This window comes from Pithys albifrons, chromosome 3 (genome assembly GCF_047495875.1).
Source record: "Pithys albifrons albifrons isolate INPA30051 chromosome 3, PitAlb_v1, whole genome shotgun sequence".
Taxonomy (NCBI): Eukaryota; Metazoa; Chordata; class Aves; order Passeriformes; family Thamnophilidae; genus Pithys; species Pithys albifrons.
This window is the reverse complement of record NC_092460.1, coordinates 369,715-388,966: the sequence shown is the minus strand read 5'-3', so window position 1 is coordinate 388,966 and position 19,252 is coordinate 369,715. Positions and strand designations below refer to the sequence as shown.

Genomic DNA, 19,252 nt, shown 5'->3' with positions numbered 1-19,252 from the left:
CTGCGCTCGGCAGCTGCTCCGCGTTCCCGCCTTTTCCTCCGATCGTTGTCTCGGCGCGCGTCCCGCCCTCCGCCGCGCCGGGCCGTGCCGTGCCGGGCCGGGCCGGGCCGTGCCACTCCAGGCCGGGCCGTGCCGCTCCAGGCCGGGCCTTGTCGTGCCGCTCCGGGCCGGGCCGTGCCGCTCCAGGCCGAGCCGTGCCGGGCCGTACCACTCCAGGCCGTGCCGTGCCACTCCAGGCCGGGCCGTGCCGCTCCGGGCCGTGCCGTGCCGCTCCGGGCCGTGCCGTGCCACTCCAGGCCGGGCCGGGCCGTGCCGCTCCAGGCCGGGCCTTGTCGTGCCGCTCCAGGCCGGGCCGTGCCGCTGCGGACACACTCACCTGTCCCAGCCGCTGAGGGGCGGCGGGCCAGGCTCCCACCCCCGTCCCTGTCCCGCCTGTCCCGCGCGGCTGCGCGCTGAGCCCGAGCCCGCCCCGTCGCTGCGCGCGCTCTCGGGCCCGACCCCGCCCCGGCACGGGCGCGACTGGGCCCTGCCCGCATCGGGGTCCGCACCGGGGCCTGCCCGCCCGCACCGGGGCCCGCCTGCCCGGCCCCAGCCCGCTCCGCTCCCGGCCGGCCCCGGCCCGGCCCGTTCCCGCAGCCCCCGAGGGCGATGCGACCTCCGCGCCCCCGCGGGCCCTGAGGCGGCACCATGGCCGCCGGCTGTCCCGCGGCCTTCGGGGACCCGGGCGAGGTGCGCGAGGGCTTCCTGTGCCCGCTGTGCCTCAAGGACCTGCAGGCGTTCCGGCAGCTGCAGGCGCACTACGAGGAGCAGCACCCGGGCGAGGAGCGGCACGTCAGGGCGCAGCTCCGCAGTAAGCGCGGACACCGCGGGACGGGGCAGGGCCGGGGCGCCCCACGGCGCGGGGATGGTGCCCCAGAGCACGGGGATGGTGCCCCTCAGCACGGGAATGCTGTCCCACGGCACGGGGATAGTGCCCCACAGCACGGGAATGCTGTCCCACGGCACGGGGATGGTGCCCCACGGCAGGGGGATGGTGTCCCACGGCGCGGGGATGGTGCCCCAGAGCGCGGGGAGGTGCCCCACAGCACGGAGAGGTGTCCCACGGTGCGGGGATGGTGTCCCACGGCACGGGAATGCTGTCCCACGGCACGGGGATAGTGCCCCACAGCACGGGAATGCTGTCCCACGGCACGGGGATAGTGCCCCACAGCACGGGGATGGTGCCCCACGGCGCGGGGATGGTGCCCCACGGCGCGGGGATGGTGCCCCACGGTGCGGGGATGGTGTCCCTCAGCACGGGGATGGTGCCCCACGGCACGGGGATGGTGCCCCACGGCACGGGGATGGTGCCCCACAGCACGGGAATGGTGTCCCACGGCACGGGGATGGTGCCCCACGGCGTGGGGATAGTGCCCCACAGCACGGGAATGGTGTCCCACGGCACGGGGATGGTGCCCCACGGCGTGGGGATAGTGCCCCACAGCACGGGAATGGTGTCCCACGGCACGGGGATGGTGCCCCACAGCGCGGGGATGGTGCCCCACAGCACAGGGATGGTGCCTCACGGCGCGGGGATGGTGCCCCACAGCACGGGGATGGTGCCTCACGGCGCGGGGATGGTGCCCCACAGCACGGGAATGCTGTCCCACGGCACGGGGATGGTGCCCCACGGCAGGGGGATGGTGTCCCACGGCGCGGGGATGGTGCCCCAGAGCGCGGGGAGGTGCCCCACAGCACGGAGAGGTGTCCCACGGTGCGGGGATGGTGTCCCACGGCACGGGAATGCTGTCCCACGGCACGGGGATAGTGCCCCACAGCACGGGAATGCTGTCCCACGGCACGGGGATGGTGCCCCACGGCAGGGGGATGGTGTCCCACGGCGCGGGGATGGTGCCCCAGAGCGCGGGGAGGTGCCCCACAGCACGGAGAGGTGTCCCACGGTGCGGGGATGGTGTCCCACGGCACGGGAATGCTGTCCCACGGCACGGGGATAGTGCCCCACAGCACGGGAATGCTGTCCCACGGCACGGGGATAGTGCCCCACAGCACGGGGATGGTGCCCCACGGCGCGGGGATGGTGCCCCACGGCGCGGGGATGGTGCCCCACGGTGCGGGGATGGTGTCCCTCAGCACGGGGATGGTGCCCCACGGCGCGGGGATGGTGCCCCACGGCACGGGGATGGTGCCCCAGAGTGCGGGGATGGTGCCCCACGGCACGGGGATGGTGCCCCACGGCACGGGAATGGTGCCCCACGGCACGGGGATGGTGCCCCACGGCACGGGGATGGTGCCCCAGAGTGCGGGGATGGTGCCCCACGGCACGGGAATGCTGTCCCACGGCACGGGGATGGTGCCCCACGGCACGGGGATGGTGCCCCACAGCACGGGGATGGTGTCCCACAGCACGGGGATGGTGCCCCACAGCACAGGGATGGTGCCCCACGGCACGGGGATGGTGCCCCACGGCACGGGAATGCTGTCCCACGGCGCGGGGATGGTGCCCCACAGCACGGGGATGCTGTCCCACGGCACGGGGATATGACCGGGGTGGCGGTGCCAGGCCTCGGCCCATCACCTCTGGCCGAGCACAGCGATTACATTCCCCGATATCTGCCACAAATAATTTATAAAGCTCTAAAAGACATGACTGCTCAATTTTGTTATTGGCCTTTTGGGGTTTTTTTGTTTATTTTTATGTGAGAACTCAGATTTATACTGTAACCCAGTGGATTCCTGAGTGTTACTTGAAGACTGTACAGAACATGGGGAATCTCTGGTGCTTGCCTGGTTCTAGTTCATTAATTTCTTGTTTTGACAGTGGATAAAACTGTGGTTGCAGTTAGAGTGTAAAGTTTTAAAAGGTTGTTGATGGAAAAAGGTGGAAAAGAAAGTGGGTGGTGGACCTGACAAAGAGATGCTGGGAGTTGCCAGAGTTGTGCTATGGATTATCAACTTTCACTAGTGTTTGGAAAACAGCTTTGAATTCTGTTTTACTGGGATATTTCCCTTTTTTACCCCCCTTGCATCTGCAGTGTCATTTTACATTGAGAGAAAAATGTGTAAAATCTGGTGATACTTCTGTGTGTTTCCTGCAGACCTGCCTGGTTTTGTTTTATTATGCTACAGATACTGGTCTGGAGGTCTTGATTTTTTTTTCTCTTGAGATTGATGAATACTTCAAAAGTCTCTTTTCTTGGTGAAACCCTAACCCTAGCAGTGGGCTGTTTAATACTTTTGAAATTATGTGTACAAGCACACTGAAATTCTTAGTTTGTGCAACAAGACAAAGTGTTGAACATCCCTGAATCTGAAAAAACCAATTGGGAATTAGAAGAATTAAGATATTGCTATGTGATGCCCCAGAAGGCTGTGAGATAGGTCCCATAGTTTAAGACATACTGCTGTTTTACAGTCAGGTCCCTGAATGCAATGTCCTAACCTACTGTTTTGTCCCCAGGCTCTCAGTGCTGCTTTATGACAGAAACAAAGAGAGTTTTGGGTTAACGGTGGTGCTCTGAGCCCCATTCTGGTTCTAAGAGCCTGGTGAGGATAAACGTGTCATCCCAGAGAAAGACTTGTGCTAGAAGAAGAGGAATATTCCACACTGGCTTCGTGTGACTAATATTGGGTGGCTGCCTGCCACATTTGATAACTTGGGTTTATCGTTTTCAGATCTAGTCCAGAAGGCCAAAAGAGCAAAGAAGAAATTGCTGAAACAAGAAGGGGATGACAGAACTGATTCTGGATCTCAGGAACGCTATGAGTCCTTCAGCTACGGTGGGGTGGATCCCTACATGTGGGAGCCCCAGGAAGTAGGTAGGATAGCTGGAAAGCCACACGCAGTGGGGAGAAGTTTTACTGGGCCTTGGGGAAGTGCTGCAGGTATTGCTGGAGTGGCTTGGAACTGTAAGTGTATCGTGATGGATTGGCTGCAGCAGCGTGGTTGTGGTTTGCATGTTGGCTTTGTGCACCTGCCTACCTCCTGTGGGGAAAATGCAAATCAGGGGCTGGAAAAACACATGGATAGAATCAGTACTCCAGCTACCCCTGAGACAGCTGTTTGGCATGTCATTGTGCCTGAGCTGCAGAGCTCTGCTGAATCTGTGTTTGCCTGTGTGCACCTGGTTTCATCTTGTGACTTTACAAAACAGATTAGTAATTAATAACTAAGCTATATGAATAATAACTAAGGTATGTAGAATCTCTAGGTTTTGGGTTGCACTTAAAGTAGTTGTTAACTGGCTTGTTTGACAAAAAGATTATCCGTTGATTTAAACTCTTGCAGTTTTTTCCTTGAATTTGAGGTGCAGTTCCACATGTAGCCAGGAAACTAAGGGGAGTTGGTTTGGAGAACAATTCTGTTAGGTCATAGCTTGCCAAATGCACCTGAGGAATGAAGAGGGAAAAAATTTTGTTGCAGGTGTTCCCTTTAACATAGGGCTTGTTGTTTTCTGTAGTAGAAGTAAAACACTCTTGGTTCTAGCCTGAAGATTAGGCTTTAACCTGCATGTTTTATTTAGAGCAATGAAAATGTAGGATTCTAATATATCTTTAGAATTGGATTTGAACATGAGAAATAAATGGTAAAAAGAAGAGACAGCTGTCTTTCAAGAGGCAGTTAAATCCATGCAGAATACCTGGGGGACTAGGACAACTCTCTGTTACCCCTGCAGGTGCTGTGAGAAGCCATCTTTCTGAATTCAAGAAACACCGAGCAGCCAGGATTGATCACTATGTGGTTGAAGTCAATAAATTAATAATCAGACTAGAAAAGGTAAACTTGGTGCTTTTTAATATTCCAGCCTTCTAAATGGTTCCTAGATGAAAAAAATTAGATTTCAGTATGAAATGTGCCAGTTTATCTAGCAGTACAATATGTAAAGGATACTAAACTCTGACACTCTTCACATATTACCTTGAGTACTGTGCGTGGTTTGACCCTACAGTGTGGGTATGGTTTCTGTTTCTATGCACCAGTTTTAAGCTGAAGATGCTACTTCCACATGCTTCAAGAACCATCTGTTCTCCTGATTATTTTCTCCATCTTTTACTTTACTAAATTTCTCCCTCATGTTTGTGTCATGATTCTTCCAGCTTCTCATTCTTCAAAATCTGCCACTGATAACACTTGCATTTTGGCTCAGATGCAGTAATGTTGGCTGCAGGAAGGATTATGTCCTAAGTGGTCTGATTTGTGTAGGTTTGACAGTCCTTGTTTAGCATTTGTGTGAATAGAGCATTAGAAATGAACAGGAAAGACGTATGATTGGTGTGAAACAGGCTGAGACTCCTCTCTTAAAAATGCCAAGTTTCTTGTTGGGATGAGTTGTGTTGCTTTTTTTCCATTGCAAAAGTACAATTTTCTTGACTCTATTGTTTATTTTCTGCCAGCTTACATCATTTGACAGAGCAAACACTGAGTCAGCTAAAATAAGAGGTTGGTGTGAGCTTACTTCGGACTATTTGCCCCTCTAGTTTATCCAGCTGTGGAATTAATTGAATGGCTTACGTGGTGTGTATTCCTGCTCGTAGCTATAGAGAAGTCTGTTGTGCCTTGGGTCAGTGACCAGGACGTTCCCTTCTGTCCAGACTGTGGCAGTAAGTTTGGGATCCGAAACCGCCGCCACCACTGCCGCCTCTGCGGGTCTATTATGTGCAAGAAGTGCATGGAGCTCATCAGTCTTCCTCTGGCAAGTAAGTACAGTCTGTGGGGCTAATTCCTCCTGTTCTTGGTGTACTCTGGGTGCCAAGTGCATCCTGGCCTTTTGCCATTAACAGAAAATACACTGGTAATAGTCTGGCTGTGCAGCAAACTTGATCCTTAATGTGTCATTCAGTTTCATGCAGACACTTGTTTGTGATATAGAATACAAAGAATGATTTCTCCATTCTTTGTGTGTTTTCCTTCTTCAGATTTGGAAGCGTTGCAGGACACTAAAATAGTTACTGGAAGTAGTGTAGTATGTACTTCTGGTAAATATAGCTAATATTTAGTGTATTATTCTACTGAGTACTGTAACTGTAGTTAGTTAAAGTTACTAACTTTAAGAACTGCCAAGGTTCTTCACATTTAAAAATAATGTGAACATTTCCAGTCTTCCCCATGTTGTCCAAATGTTGGGCATTTGCACAACAAATTAAGGAAATCCATCCTGAGGCCTTTAAAAACCCCTTCAGACTTTTCTTCCTCATCTGGTGCACTGTTGAGGAGACCATATTTTCTGTGGGCATAAATGACACTATCAAGCCCAGAACCTGGACAGCATTAACATGTCTGTTCTACACACTGTTCTGTGACTGTGCAGACTCAAACGTGAGAAGGCTTCTCGGCCTAAACAAAGTAGGTGGATCTCAGCAGGCTGCTCTCTGGCTGGTTTCAGATACAGCAGGGTTTGCAGTGAAGACCCTAGTTCTGACTTGCAGGCTTGGTCGGCATGCAATCCTTGCATGTCTTTCAGCAGACTGTTTCAAATTGGTTTTCTGATATTTCCTGAATATAAAGTTTCAGTTAAAGGGTTTGTTTATGTTGGTAAAATCCGTTGGCTTGTGCAGTTACTGTAAAATCACCTGTGTATAATTTTTAGGCAAACTCACCAGTGCCAGCAAAGAGGCGCTGGGTTCTCACACCAGCCCCAGCTCCTCACCCAGCAGCGTCCACGGCTCGCGCCGCGGCAGCATCAGCAGCGTCAGCAGCGTGAGCTCCGTGCTGGACGAGAAGGACGATGACCGAATCCGCTGCTGTCGGCACTGCAAAGACACCCTGCTGAAAAGAGAGCAACAGATTGATGAGAAAGAGCACACGCCAGAGATTGTGAAACTCTACGAGGTCAGTCAAGCCTTGTGCTCAGTCTGTGTCTGCAGTAGTCACTACTTGTTACCTCATGTTCAGTTTCTTTCTTTGTGACTTAATACTCACTTGTTTTAGAAGAGACTGTTTTGTGTTTATGACACATAACAAAGACATAACTGAAATGGTGGAGTCAGTTGCAATACACCATTTATATCTCACAATAGCTTCAAACGTCCTTTTAAAATACATCTTCCTTATCATCATCTGGAATTAGTAGTTCAGAGATGCCTCTCTCTTAAAACTGCATTCGTTTAAAGCAGTGAATCTGGTTGGTGGGCTGCACTGGAACTGTAGGACTACTTGTTCTCAGTACCCTTTGTTTTCACACTAATGGCAAATCTTTTTTGAAGCATCTGTATCAACAATGTGTTCAAATATGCTTTGCAGGCAGGTGCTGACAGTCACCAGATAGGTTTTCAGTGCAGTCCACAAACTCCCCAGGTTACTATTAATGGGAGTTTCTGTTGGTGCCTTTGTGAATATATTTAAGGCTAGAAGTTGTCCAAGTCACCCATTCAAACAGATTCTGGACTCAAAGTCCACCTTGCAGGGTACGGGGAGTTTTTCTCTGTTCTCCACTGTGCTGTACATGCTCTGAAGATAACTGAAGGGTCTTGTCATCCTCAGTAGCTGAGGGGGCTTTTCATTATGGTCGACTTCAAATGTGCACAGGCAGCATGAAAAGGTTTATGGCAGCATGTTCTTGCAGTAGTGTCTTAAAGTATGTTTTTTTATACATTTTGTTTTAAACAAGAAACTCCGACTCTGCATGGAGAAGGTTGACCAGAAGGCACCAGAATACATAAGGATGGCAGAATCACTAAAGTAAGCCCCATTTGCTGATGGTGTTTATGAATGTATGTATTTTTCCTCCCTTAAATGTGGGAAGTAGTAAGGAAGTGGTGTGCTAAGGTTGTAAGAGCAAGTAAACTATAAGAAAAATCAGTGTTTCATTATCTGTTGTCTTCTGGATGCTCTTCAAGCAAAGTAGTACTGAATTAACTGTCAATGGTAACATACAGAGAAGTTGTTTTATTTTTTTCCTTATTTTTTTAATAAAACATTTTTAAAAGCCATTTCCCAGAGAGGTACCATTGTCATACTTTGAGACATCATCTCTGCACAAAGGCAGTACAAGGCCACAGTTGTTGTGTAAATGAGCCTCTTTAAAACAGGAGCAGTTGCTGCCCTGAGCTGGATGCTCTGGTTTCCATGAGTGCCAGCAGCAGAGGATCATTACAACACTTCCTGTCTGTTCTCCTGTAAAGCACCTTTCCCCTGGCAGTTCTAGGTGTACCTGGGCTACCCCGTGCTGCAGAAGATAAGCAGCATTCTCATAATTTCAGTTTTGTGCATACTGAATTCCTTGCAGTAGTTTTCTCTCACTGGGGTAACTTGAGTCTCTCCAACTCTTACTGCAAGAGGTTGTCACGTTACACTTCTGGTTTGTATAGTGAGAGAAATACACACATTAGTCTTGCAGTAGGAAGCATGTCTGTTGGGAAAGGTGAGGTTAACAATACTGCTGTACTTGTCCTTCAGATCCTGTGGTCGTAGAAAAATTAGTAACAAAGCTGTTTTTGCATAAACACTTCTCACAGTAGGAAGAAAGAAGTGCAGAAGGTGGGAAACATACTGAGCTGTTACTGCTTTTTGTCATGAGTTCACAAGAGATGGGGTTATGTGGCTGAACAACTGGAGAAAAGTAAAAATACAAATGTCCTGGATAATGGAAGCACACGTCAGAAAACAACAGGCTTCCTACTGATGAAGTTAAAGATTTCTGACTAACAGCAAGTTCCAGAAACTGGAATCATATTGATAGTGAAGTTCCTTTTGGAGAGTGATCCTTATCATTTATATTTGTGATACAAAAGGACAGGGAAGCTAAAAGCTGGAGAAGAGTCTTTCTTATTAAATCTGAATTTATTCTATTCATAAATGGGAAAATCAGTGGACAATCAGTTCCTGGCATCTCAGATACCACTCCTTTCTGTGTGTGGTGTAGGCTTTTGCTTTCTGACCAAAGCTGGTGAAGGTAACTATTGTGCTTTAATGGTATAGTTAGTCAGTGATTTTTCCACATCCAATCACCTGTAAAAAAAACCCCCACAAAATAGATACATTTGCTAAGCATGTGTATATCTTATTGTCAGAGTGGCATTCTTGTGTTAAAATACAGTTTCTCCTAGAAGAAAGGTTTTTTAAACATGAGCTTGAAATAAAATCTTTCAACCCTTCAGCATTAGCAGTTCTTAGCATTGTTAAATCCTGGTCATCTTGGGATAACTTACAGTGTTGTATGTGTTGTTAGCTGGGTGCATGACTTACAGTGAAATTCTCTTTATTTTTTAGTGCTGGGGAGACAACCTACAGTCTTGAACATGCTAATGACTTGAGAGTGGAGATTCAAAAAATATATGAATTTATAGATGCCTTAAGGTAAAAGATCATCTCTCTCTCCTTCCTGCCCCAGCACGTGTGTATCTCCCTCTGACTTCCCTGATTATATGGATAACCAATTTATCTGCTCAGCTGTAAAAAGCACTTGAAAAAGTAGATGCTGTTCCTGTGCACCACCAATTTCTACTTTCTTTTCTAGCCTTAAAATTCATGCATTCCTCTGCAGTGGGACTAACTAAGCATAGAGGAAACAAGTAGCAGCACTGTGTCAGGGAAGAGGGATTGTTTGTTTGGGGTTTGTTTGGGGGTTTTTAAAGGATCAGAGTGGAAAATGTTGCACATTCTAATATCCAGAACTGTTTATTTAAAAGAACATCAGAAATATTTGATCCAATATTGTCTCTCCCCCTCTGCTGCATTTTTGCTGGCCTTTGTTTTTGAACTGATGAGGCTGTATGTTTGCTTTGATTCAGTAAGAAGATTTTGAGTCTAGGGCTGCATGAAGATCCTCAACCTCATCCTAAAACACTACAGCTTCAGCGAATGATAAGATACTCAGCTACACTTTTTGTTCAGGTAAACAGAGCATATGCTGTGAAAAGAATGTACATTTTATGTAGTGTTTGCCAGGCATCCCCATGGTCTGAAACCAGTTTGACAGGAGGTTTAGTTCTATATGTTTTCTGTAGTTCCCCTAGTGACTTATGGTAGCCTTAAATAAGGTGGCTTGAGCTCAGGGGGTGCACACAGAGCAGCACTGGGGCTGGGCACCCAGGATGTGTGAGAGCTTTGGCTCTGGCTCCTGCTGAGGTTCAGCACACCCAGCAGTGCAGCTGGGGCAGCAGAGCTGTGTACAGACCTGAGCAGGGACCTTGGGTGTGTTCTGGGGTTTCTGCTGGTAGTAGTTCTCTTCTCAAGGACTTGGAATGGGCTTAATGCCTGCAAGCAGTACTGAAAATACTTCAATTTTTGCAGGAAAAGCTGCTTGGCCTAATGTCCCTGCCAACCAAGGATCAGTATGAAGAACTGAAGAAGAGAAGACTGCATATGGTAAGACACGTTAGGATCTGTTACATCTTGCAGGAGTCACAGATGGAAGCCTGAGAGCTGTGTGAGTATGAGGAGTTGCCTTCAAGGCTGGATTTCAGTTTGTCATTTCTTCATGTGTATTGTAGCATACCCTTTGCAGGGACTCATGGAGCTGCTGCAGGTGTGCATGGAGCAGCTGGACACTGCCAGGAAGCAGCAGTTCCTGCTGCAGTGTGTGGACAGCAAGCCCTGAACTGAGTGTGTTAGTTTACATAGACTTGGAAGTTGTGTTCAGCAGTTCCCTTCCACGAGCAGAATCTGGAAACCTCTTTTGATGGTGAAAAAGGACATTTAGAGTAAGGATGTCTCCTTGGTGAGAGAGGGCTTTTTTCAGTTAGGAGGGAGGACATAATTAATTGTAAACAAAACCAACTTTGTGTTGAGGTGTAAGTTGAGAAATAAGAATCATCCTACTCCAAAAGCCAGTGATATCAGTGACCTTAAACACTGATGTTGTTACAGGGCCTGCTGCTGTAGTCAGCTGTGATACACCTGCTGTCCAAGTCAATCTAGACCATTGCACAGCTGCAGGAGGCACTTGTTTGCTTTATAAAGAGCACTGTCACTGCTCCTACTTGCCCTCAAGTTTGGAGAGGCAGATGTTATGGGATTGTGATTGATATTGTCACTAACTCACTGGAAGCATTTAGGAAATAGTATGAAAATAAGCATTTTCTGCACAGTAACCAAAACTAGCTGATGCCTTTTAGTGACAACCAGCAATGTCAGCTAACTTGTACCTATGGATTTAGAATGAAATTTTTCAAGCTCATGGTGTTTTCTTATGGGATGTTTTTTGGTTTAGGTTGCTCTTGAAACACAGGGAAAACAAGAGGAAAATCAGAAAGAGTTTATCTCCAGATCTGCAGCTGCAGTTAATGGTGATGAAGCTCACATGAAAACAGGAACAGTCAGGAAATCTGAAGGCTGGTTACCCACATCTAGCATCTCAAGAGAGAGTGAGAGAGCAGACCCACTTCTTCAGCAGATTGACAATATCACATCCTTTATTAAGCAAGCAAAGGCAGCTAATAGGATAGATGAGGTCCACATGTTGCAAGAGAACCTGATGCAGCTTCAGGATGAATATGATCAACAGCAAACTCTGAAAGCTATTGAGCTTTCTAAAAAACAGGCAGAAGAGGAAGAGATGCAGAGGGAAGAACTTCAGGTCCTTTGTGAAAAAGAGTGGGAAAGAGAACACCATAAATTCATGTCTCAGCATTCAAGGACACGCTCCTTAGACTTCAGAGAAGTCAAGCAGTATTTGGATATCACTCAGATCAAAGGGGACACGAGTTCTGGAACTCCTGCTGTTGAGCAGCTGCCACCTAAGGAGCATCTGACCTTCACACTCAAAGCCCAGAGTGTCCCAGAGTGTGACAGGGATCAGCCAGCCTGCCTAAACCCCTTTGAAGATGAAGCAGATGCCCCTCAGGCAGAGGAAGATCCTGCTAACCCATTTGCCAAAGACACCTCTCCAATGGTTTCTTTCTCTAACACAGCTCTGCAAAGTGATAAAAAAGAATATAATCCATTTGAAAGTGAGGAGGAGGATGAACAAAGTAATGGAGCACCTGGTAGTACTTTAAACCCTTTTGAAGAGGATGAAAATCCTTTGGAAAAGCCTGGGGGCAGCTGGAATTCAGGGAATCCATTTGAAGAGAGGTCCTCTACTAATCCCTTCGAAGTGGAGGATGGCAGTGAGATCTCTGGGGAGGAGGCTATAGAGGAGGAGCTGCTTCTCCAACAGATAGATAATATCAAAGCTTATATATTTGATGCCAAACATAGTGGACGACTGGATGAGGTGGAGCTACTGACAGAGAACTTAAAGGAACTGAAACACACATTGGCAAAGCAGAAGGAGAAATCCAACTGCTGAAGCAGCAGGAGGGCTGTGTAATAAATCAGTCTGCTGTTAATCATGGGAAGGTAAGGCAGATACTTACAGACAGGAGTACAGACCACAGGAGGGAATTGGGAGAATCCTGACTTAAAAGCACTTTCATTTAGGAATGCCACTACTACACAGTCTTGAAGAAAGAATGACTGAGGTATGCTGCTGGTCAAACAGGCTTATACTAAGGAAATTTTAAAAAGCTAACTGGTCTTATTGAATGCTTATTTTGATCAAAGAGGTTAAGGGATATTAGGGAACTATGATTTGGAAATTGTTGGAATGATTTGCCCTCTTTCCCCTTGTTCTGTAACCCTTTTCAGTGCAGCTTTGACTAAAGAGAGATGAAAACTTTTCTAAAATTCCTTCATCCTCTATGGATGAGCCAGGGGAGCTGAATTGCTGATGGTGTTCTGAAAAAGTGCTGTTAAAAAGCTGCAGGGATTCTCCAAGGTGCCGAATGTACAGGCTTGCAGATCAAGCTTGTGCAATGCTAATACAGAAAAGGGATTTTAAGACTAAGAAGAATGTTCTCACTGGTCTTAATAGGAGTAACTTTTTAATGTGTGTAAAGATTCCCAAGGAAGATTTGGGTGCTGTCTGTGCATCCCTTGTTTTCCCCCTTGCCCTGAGCACAGACAGCAGGGTCAGTGCCCTGCTGGCTGCAGCCCTGCCCGGGAGGAGCAAAGGGCTGTCCTTGCAGGGGAAGGAGCATTGGGCCAGCACCACTTCAGACCAGAGGCTATACAGGGTGACCCTCCAATTCCGAATTACATTATGGGATCTGCACATTCCTTTCAATCCTCTGGGTGACAGAATGGTCATGTTTGGTGTATTTGTGAGACTGGAACCCTTTGCCTGTAGCATTCAAGGAACAAAAGATCTTTTTTATAAGGAAAAGCTGAGGTGCCACTGAACTGGAATTCCATAAAACCTGGGAGATAAAGTCTGTGGCTGCAATAGCACCAAATGGCAATTCTCTTCCCTATTAGACTCCCCTCAGGAGTTTTTGTGAGACTCGGGCATGTCTGTTTAAATAAGGAACTTCAGACTGAAACCCTCCTGTCTTCCCATGTCCTGGGGGATGAGCAGGTGCCAGCCAGTGCCTGTGCTGAGGAGGGCTGCACTGGGCAAAGGCAGGGGCACCTCAGGGGCGGGCCAGCCTCTGCCTCTGAGGGAGGTGGAGACTGAGCTCCTTTGATTTTTAGCTTTGGAAGGCACAGGTCCGTCCATCAGGAATCGGTGTTAGCAGGGGTGGTGGTGAGGAGTTTGTCAAAAGGGTTTCTTTATTTAAAGCAGAAATGGAGGAAGATTGGGCAGATCACACTGTGTAGCACCAATAGCCGTGGGCTTACTCAGACGTGTGAAGTTGCTGGAATGGGACATGTCCTTAACTGTGGCTCTGACACTGGCATAGCTCTAACCCCAGCACAGAATGAGATTTTAGGGACACAAATAATTCTACCTGAAGAGCAGGAACTCTAATTTTACTCTGCTCTAAGTGGAGGTAGGGACTTGTTGGGACCATTGTTGAAAAGGCCCAAAGCATCAATATCCTCACTTCATAGCACTGCTAAGGAAGGGATCAATATAAGCAGCCAGTCAAGGACAGCTGATGTTCTCTCCCAGTGTAGCCTGAAGCTGAAGGTGCTTAAATAGGCTGGCTTAAGACCCTGAAGTTTTTATGCTCATGTTTTATTAGGGCTGATTGAGTCCCCTGAGTGTTACTTTGCACCAAGTGGAAGAACAGAGGATCCTGGAAGGTCCTAAATGAACAGAACTCACGTGCTTAGCACTAGATTTATGAAGGCAGCAAAAGCTGTTGATAAACATAATCCCTGGAATTGTTTAACAGAAATAGTATGAGGCAGTTATTTAGGTCAGACTTGTTTGCTAGTCAGGAGGATTGCTCCTTGCACTTTAACCTAATGCTTTTTTTTTTGGATCAACATGAAAAATGCTTCAGTGGCTTCAGCTTTCACATTAAAAAGCCATTTTTTTCCTTGTTGAACTACACTGCCTTGTTTGTATTTTCTGTCTAATACACTAGTAACTGAAGTGTTCTTACTGTACATGTAATGTATTAGTTTTACAGGCAGTCCCAGACTGGCATACCTCATATTTGTCAGTGTTCAGTGTGATAGACTAGACAGCTGAGTCTGAAGTCATCTCCACAGTGCAGACCTGTGCTGGTGCTGCTCTGAGCCTTGCAAGGGACAAGGGAATGAAGACTCTTAAAGCTCAGTAAAGAATAGCATTGAGTTTTGTTAACAGCTGCATGCACTATGTATGGAAACTTTGTAAACAGAGGTGAAATAAAACAACATGTTTATTTTGTGCTGTTGTTTGTTCTTGACAATCTGCACAGGATGCCTGGGTGGGTGGGCCGTGAGTTCAGGAGTGCACAGCCCAGCCTGAGGTGAAGGTCTGTGCAGGTGTGTCACGTTTTATGTCTTACAGGTATCCTGTAAGTGGTGAGGCAGAAGCTGGGATTATTTAGAAGGGCTTTTTGACCACGTGCAGGGGGAAGAGTTTGAGGTAAGAGAATGAGCAGCGCAGGACTTTGAAGCACAATGGACTTGCTGGCTGGAATTTGCTGGAAGTTGGTAATTTGAGGCCAAGTTCTCCTTTGTATGGAATGTTCAGGAAATTATCCTAAGAGTAGCTTTAGTTTTTTTTTTTTGAAGGACAACACAGAGCATCGTAAAACTTATCTTTCAAATACCAACTTCCCCATTCTCCTTTCCTGCTGATGTTCCTGACTAGGTCAGAGCTCCCCAGAGCTGCAGTATCAGCTGCAAAAGTTGGATCTTATTGGAACTGAGACTCTTAACTGTTTCTGATTGGTAAGTAAATAAATTAAGAAAATTCAGCACGTGGTTTGAGCTTCAAGTTATATTGTCATTTGTCTGTCTTCAGTTAGTACCAGCTGGAAATGAGCAGTACTTCTGCACTACTTTATAAATTATGGAGTTCTGTGCTGCTGCTAAGATAAATTGTGAGTTCAGCCTCTCTATCCCAAAGAAAACATGATATTCTTTTGCCATAATTGTTTACCCGCGGGCATGAGTGGGAAATAAGGCTCTAATTTCCTACTGTTGACTGTAATACTTTGTAAAACTGGCACTGAAAAAGCTGTGGGTTTAACTTTTATTTTTCACTTGAATTGTAGCTCTGAAATTCATGAGGCAGAGTTGTCTCTGTTGAATGAACTTGGTTTTTCCCATTTCCAGGAACTGTGGGCTCTTGTCTCTCACCGCAGCACCTTCATCATCCAGCCCTGAGGAAAAACAGCTGCAGGACTTGTCAGGCTGATGCTTCATTTTTCAAAGCAGCTTTGTATTTTCCCCTCATCTCTTTGGGCAGTGGCACAAACGCAGGGCAGGGAACTTGGCCCTCAATCTCGCACATGCATTCTCGCAGATGATACTTCCTGGGCCCAAAAGTTGCTGGATGTGATAGTTTTTTCCTTTCTCTTTCCTCTTTTTCAAGCGTTTCTCTGGAAAAGAGATCTGTTCGTTACTGTCAGAAGCCTGAATTGCAACACTTCCTCTCCCCTCCCTGCCCCGAGTTTTTGTCTGGGAAAAGTGCTATTTCCTTCGGTATTTCTGCAACAGTTTGCATGTGTTGTATTTTGGACGCTGGGTCCTACCTTGCTCATTAGATGTTCCTTACCTGCTTTTCCCCAGGATTTTTTTAATGTGCTCTGTTATCTCTTTGTTGGTTTTATCTTCCACGTCAACCAAAACTTGTTCTCCGTTGTCTGTCAAGAAAAATTCATAACCGTCTATTAAATGCCCCCCTTCCCTTCCGCGCGCGGTTTTAGAAGCTGTGAGACCCCTCGGGGGGCTCTGCGGCCCCGCTGGGCCAGCGGGCAGTGTCAGGGGACAAGGGGATCCCCCAGGGCGATTCCCGGGGAGCAGCCGAGGTCCAGCGCGGGGTTTCGGGGGACAAGGGGATCCCCGAGGGCGATTCCCGGGGAGCAGCCGAGGTCCAGCGGGGGGTTTCGGGGGACAAGGGGATCCCCCAGGGCGATTCCCGGGGGGCCCCGCGGGCTGAGCCCGGCCCTGCACTCGCCGCTCCGGCCCCGCGGCGGAACCTACCCAGGTAGAACCGCAGGAAGGGCGAGGGGGTCATGTTCCTGAACAGCATGATCTGCACCCAGGGGTTCTTGTACTGGATCTGTGGGATGTTGAAAAACACGAACTTTCTGGAAGGAAGGAGGAAAGCACGTTACGGGCTGGCGCGGAGTGTCGGCGGGGGCCGCGGCCCGCCCGAGCCGCGCTGTCCCGCCTCGCCACCCCCGCGCTCACCTGGCGCCCTCGCTCAGCTCTCCCGCAGAGTTGTAGTTCACGGTCATCACCTTCACGGCGCTCTTGAACACGAGATCGCCCTGGCTGAGGTAGCGCAGGGTCCGCCGGACCGCGAACCGGCCCTTCATCGGCATCGCGGCCGCGCCGGAAGGGGCGGGCCGGGCCCCGAGCGCCCCCTGGCGGGCCGGGCCCCGAGCGCCCCCTGGCGGGCCGGGCCCCGAGCGCCCCCTGGCGGGCCGGGCCCCGAGCGCCCCCTGGCGGGCGGCGCCTCGGCGGGGACTGGGCCGGGGGGAGTCTGGGAAGGGACCCGGAGGGGCCTGAGTGGAGCCGGGAGGGGACCCGGGAAGGGCCTGAGGGGGCCCGGGAGGGGATCCGGGAGGGGCCGGGGGGCGCCGAGGAGAGACCCTGCAGGGGGCGGGGCGGGGCGGGGAGGAGCCTGGGGGGGGACCGGGAGGTCCCGGAGCCGCCCCGGTTCGGGCTGGGCCCGCGCAGCCGCAGTGAGTGCCCCGAGCTCGGCAGTGCCCTGAGCTGTGCTCGCCTGAGCTCGGCTGTGCCCCGAGCTGTTCCCCGAGCTGTGCTCGCCTGAGCTCGGCTGTGCCCCGAGCTCGGCTGTGCCCTGTGCCACTGTGTGCTCTGAGCTCGGCTGTGCCCTGTGCTGTGCCCTGAGCTCGGCTGTGCTCTGAGCTCGGCTGTGCTCGCCTGAGCTCGGCTGTGCCCCGAGCTGTGCTCGCCTGAGCTCGGCTGTGCTCTGAGCTCGGCTGTGCCCTGAGCTCGGCTGTGCTCTGAGCTCGGCTGTGCCCTGAGCTCGGCTGTGCTCTGAGCTCGGCTGTGCTCTGAGCTAGGCTGTGCCCCGAGCTGTGCTCGCCTGAGCTCGGCTGTGCTCTGAGCTCGGCTGTGCCCTGAGCTCGGCTGTGCTCTGAGCTCGGCTGTGCCCTGAGCTCGGCTGTGCTCTGAGCTCGGCTGTGCTCTGAGCTAGGCTGTGCCCCGAGCTGTGCTCGCCTGAGCTCGGCTGTGCTCGCCTGAGCTCGGCTGTGCTCTGAGCTCGGCTGTGCTCGCCTGAGCTCGGCTGTGCTCTGAGCTCGGCTGTGCTCGCCTGAGCTCGGCTGTGCTCTGAGCTAGGCTGTGCCCTGTGCCACTGTGTGCTCTGAGCTCGGCTGTGCCCTGTGCTGTGCCCTGAGCTCGGCTGTGCCCTGAGCTCGGCTGTGCTCTGAGCTCGGCTGTGCCCTGAGCTCGGCTGTGCCCCGAGCTGTGCTCTGAGCTCGGCTGTGCCCCGAGCTGTGCCCTGAGCTCGGCTGTGCCCTGTGCTGTGCCCTGAGCTCGGCTGTGCCCTGAGCTCGGCTGTGCTCTGAGCTCGGCTGTGCCCCGAGCTGTGCTCGCCTGAGCTCGGCTGTGCTCTGAGCTCGGCTGTGCTCTGAGCTCGGCAGTGCCCCGAGCTGTGCTCTGTGCTGTGCCCTGAGCTCGGCAGCTCCAGGTCTGCGGCTACTAAAAAACTTGTCTGCGCAAGATAAATTAAAGCTTTAGGAAAATCTCCCTCTTCCCGAGGGCAGCTCCCTGGAGTCAGTAAAGCTCACGGGATTTCTTTTCTGCATCAGACCCTTTTAAATCTCTATGAGATAATGACGGTAGTGAAGGAAAAATGCTATTTCTCCCTGTCGGGTAGTCAATTATGTGTTGGGCTTAGACAGCTCCTGTGAATTTAAACAGTGAATTTAAAAATAAAACTCAAGACTGCAGTTACATGTAATTCACTTTAATGGTATAAACCTCATGTATAGTAGTATTAACCACGACAGTATAATGCCACATTTAAACAGCATTTAATGAAATGCACAAGCTAAATCATGCACTGCAATACTCTATATACAAACACAACAATGCAAATTCGTCTTTGTGACTGAAGACATTGATTAGATATAAAATTCAGATTAAAAAAAGAACATGCTATTATTTTTAAATGTGACACAACAATGCCGTGAGAAACTAACAAGTTTTGCAAAGTTTTTAACTTGAAATAAAAATAAAATAACATAAACACTAGTTTTCTAAGTTATAATGAATAGACATCCCAAAAGTATCCCAGGGAGTTAAAAGTAGATGCTTCCTTTTACAAAAATTTGCTCTTTCTCGGAGCTCAGGCTCCCTGGTGTGTCAAACAGATAAAACACTTAATGTGCAGTTTGCAGGTAGGAAACTGATCACTGGCTTGCAATATATTTCAGAGTACTGAACAATTATGAAAAATATTCCAATATTTAACATTGATTCCATATATGAAAAATTTAACACATCCAGTCTGTAAGTAAAATGTTTTCTTCTTAAAGACTGTTCTTTTTGATTGAAATTTCTTCAGTCCTACTTTTAAACCATGATCACAAAAACAGTTTGAAATGGACCCCTGTGTTACTATCACTGAGTCTTTATGGCCACCACTTTTGAGAACATTTTGTCTTTCACAATACAAACAATTCAAATGTGGACAGAAAACAACTTGACAATTTTAAAATATGCTCTTTTCTTTCCGAATTCAAAATTGGATTTTTTAATAGAGTCAACCTTGATTAATACCCCAATTAGATTCCTAATTAAAACTGTTCTTGCAGTACAACATTAACAGACATCCAGATTTCCATTACCTTTTAAGAATAAAGCAAGAACTGAAACAGCACCAATTGTCCAGCCAATAAAGGATCATCTACT

At 49.3% G+C, this 19,252-nt stretch overlaps 2 protein-coding genes across 2 annotated transcripts; one reads left to right on the top strand and one right to left on the bottom strand.

The window, feature by feature from the left end:
• Positions 1-472: 472 nt before the first annotated feature.
• On the top strand, positions 473-14,579 carry RBSN (rabenosyn, RAB effector). Its single transcript, XM_071550147.1, has 11 exons — positions 473-850; positions 3,673-3,816; positions 4,674-4,774; positions 5,392-5,437; positions 5,533-5,694; positions 6,585-6,826; positions 7,605-7,675; positions 9,206-9,292; positions 9,727-9,829; positions 10,229-10,303; positions 11,148-14,579. Exons 1-11 carry the CDS (start codon positions 688-690, stop codon positions 12,225-12,227), a joined length of 2,274 nt encoding a protein of 757 aa, XP_071406248.1. The 5' UTR covers positions 473-687; the 3' UTR covers positions 12,228-14,579.
• Positions 14,580-15,378: 799 nt separating this feature from the next.
• Positions 15,379-16,729, bottom strand: MRPS25 (mitochondrial ribosomal protein S25). The gene is made up of 4 exons (XM_071550157.1): positions 16,556-16,729; positions 16,346-16,452; positions 15,918-16,005; positions 15,379-15,741 (listed from the first exon to the last, which is right to left on the bottom strand). Exons 1-4 carry the CDS (start codon positions 16,687-16,689, stop codon positions 15,549-15,551), a joined length of 522 nt encoding a protein of 173 aa, XP_071406258.1. The 5' UTR covers positions 16,690-16,729; the 3' UTR covers positions 15,379-15,548.
• Positions 16,730-19,252: the final 2,523 nt, after the last annotated feature.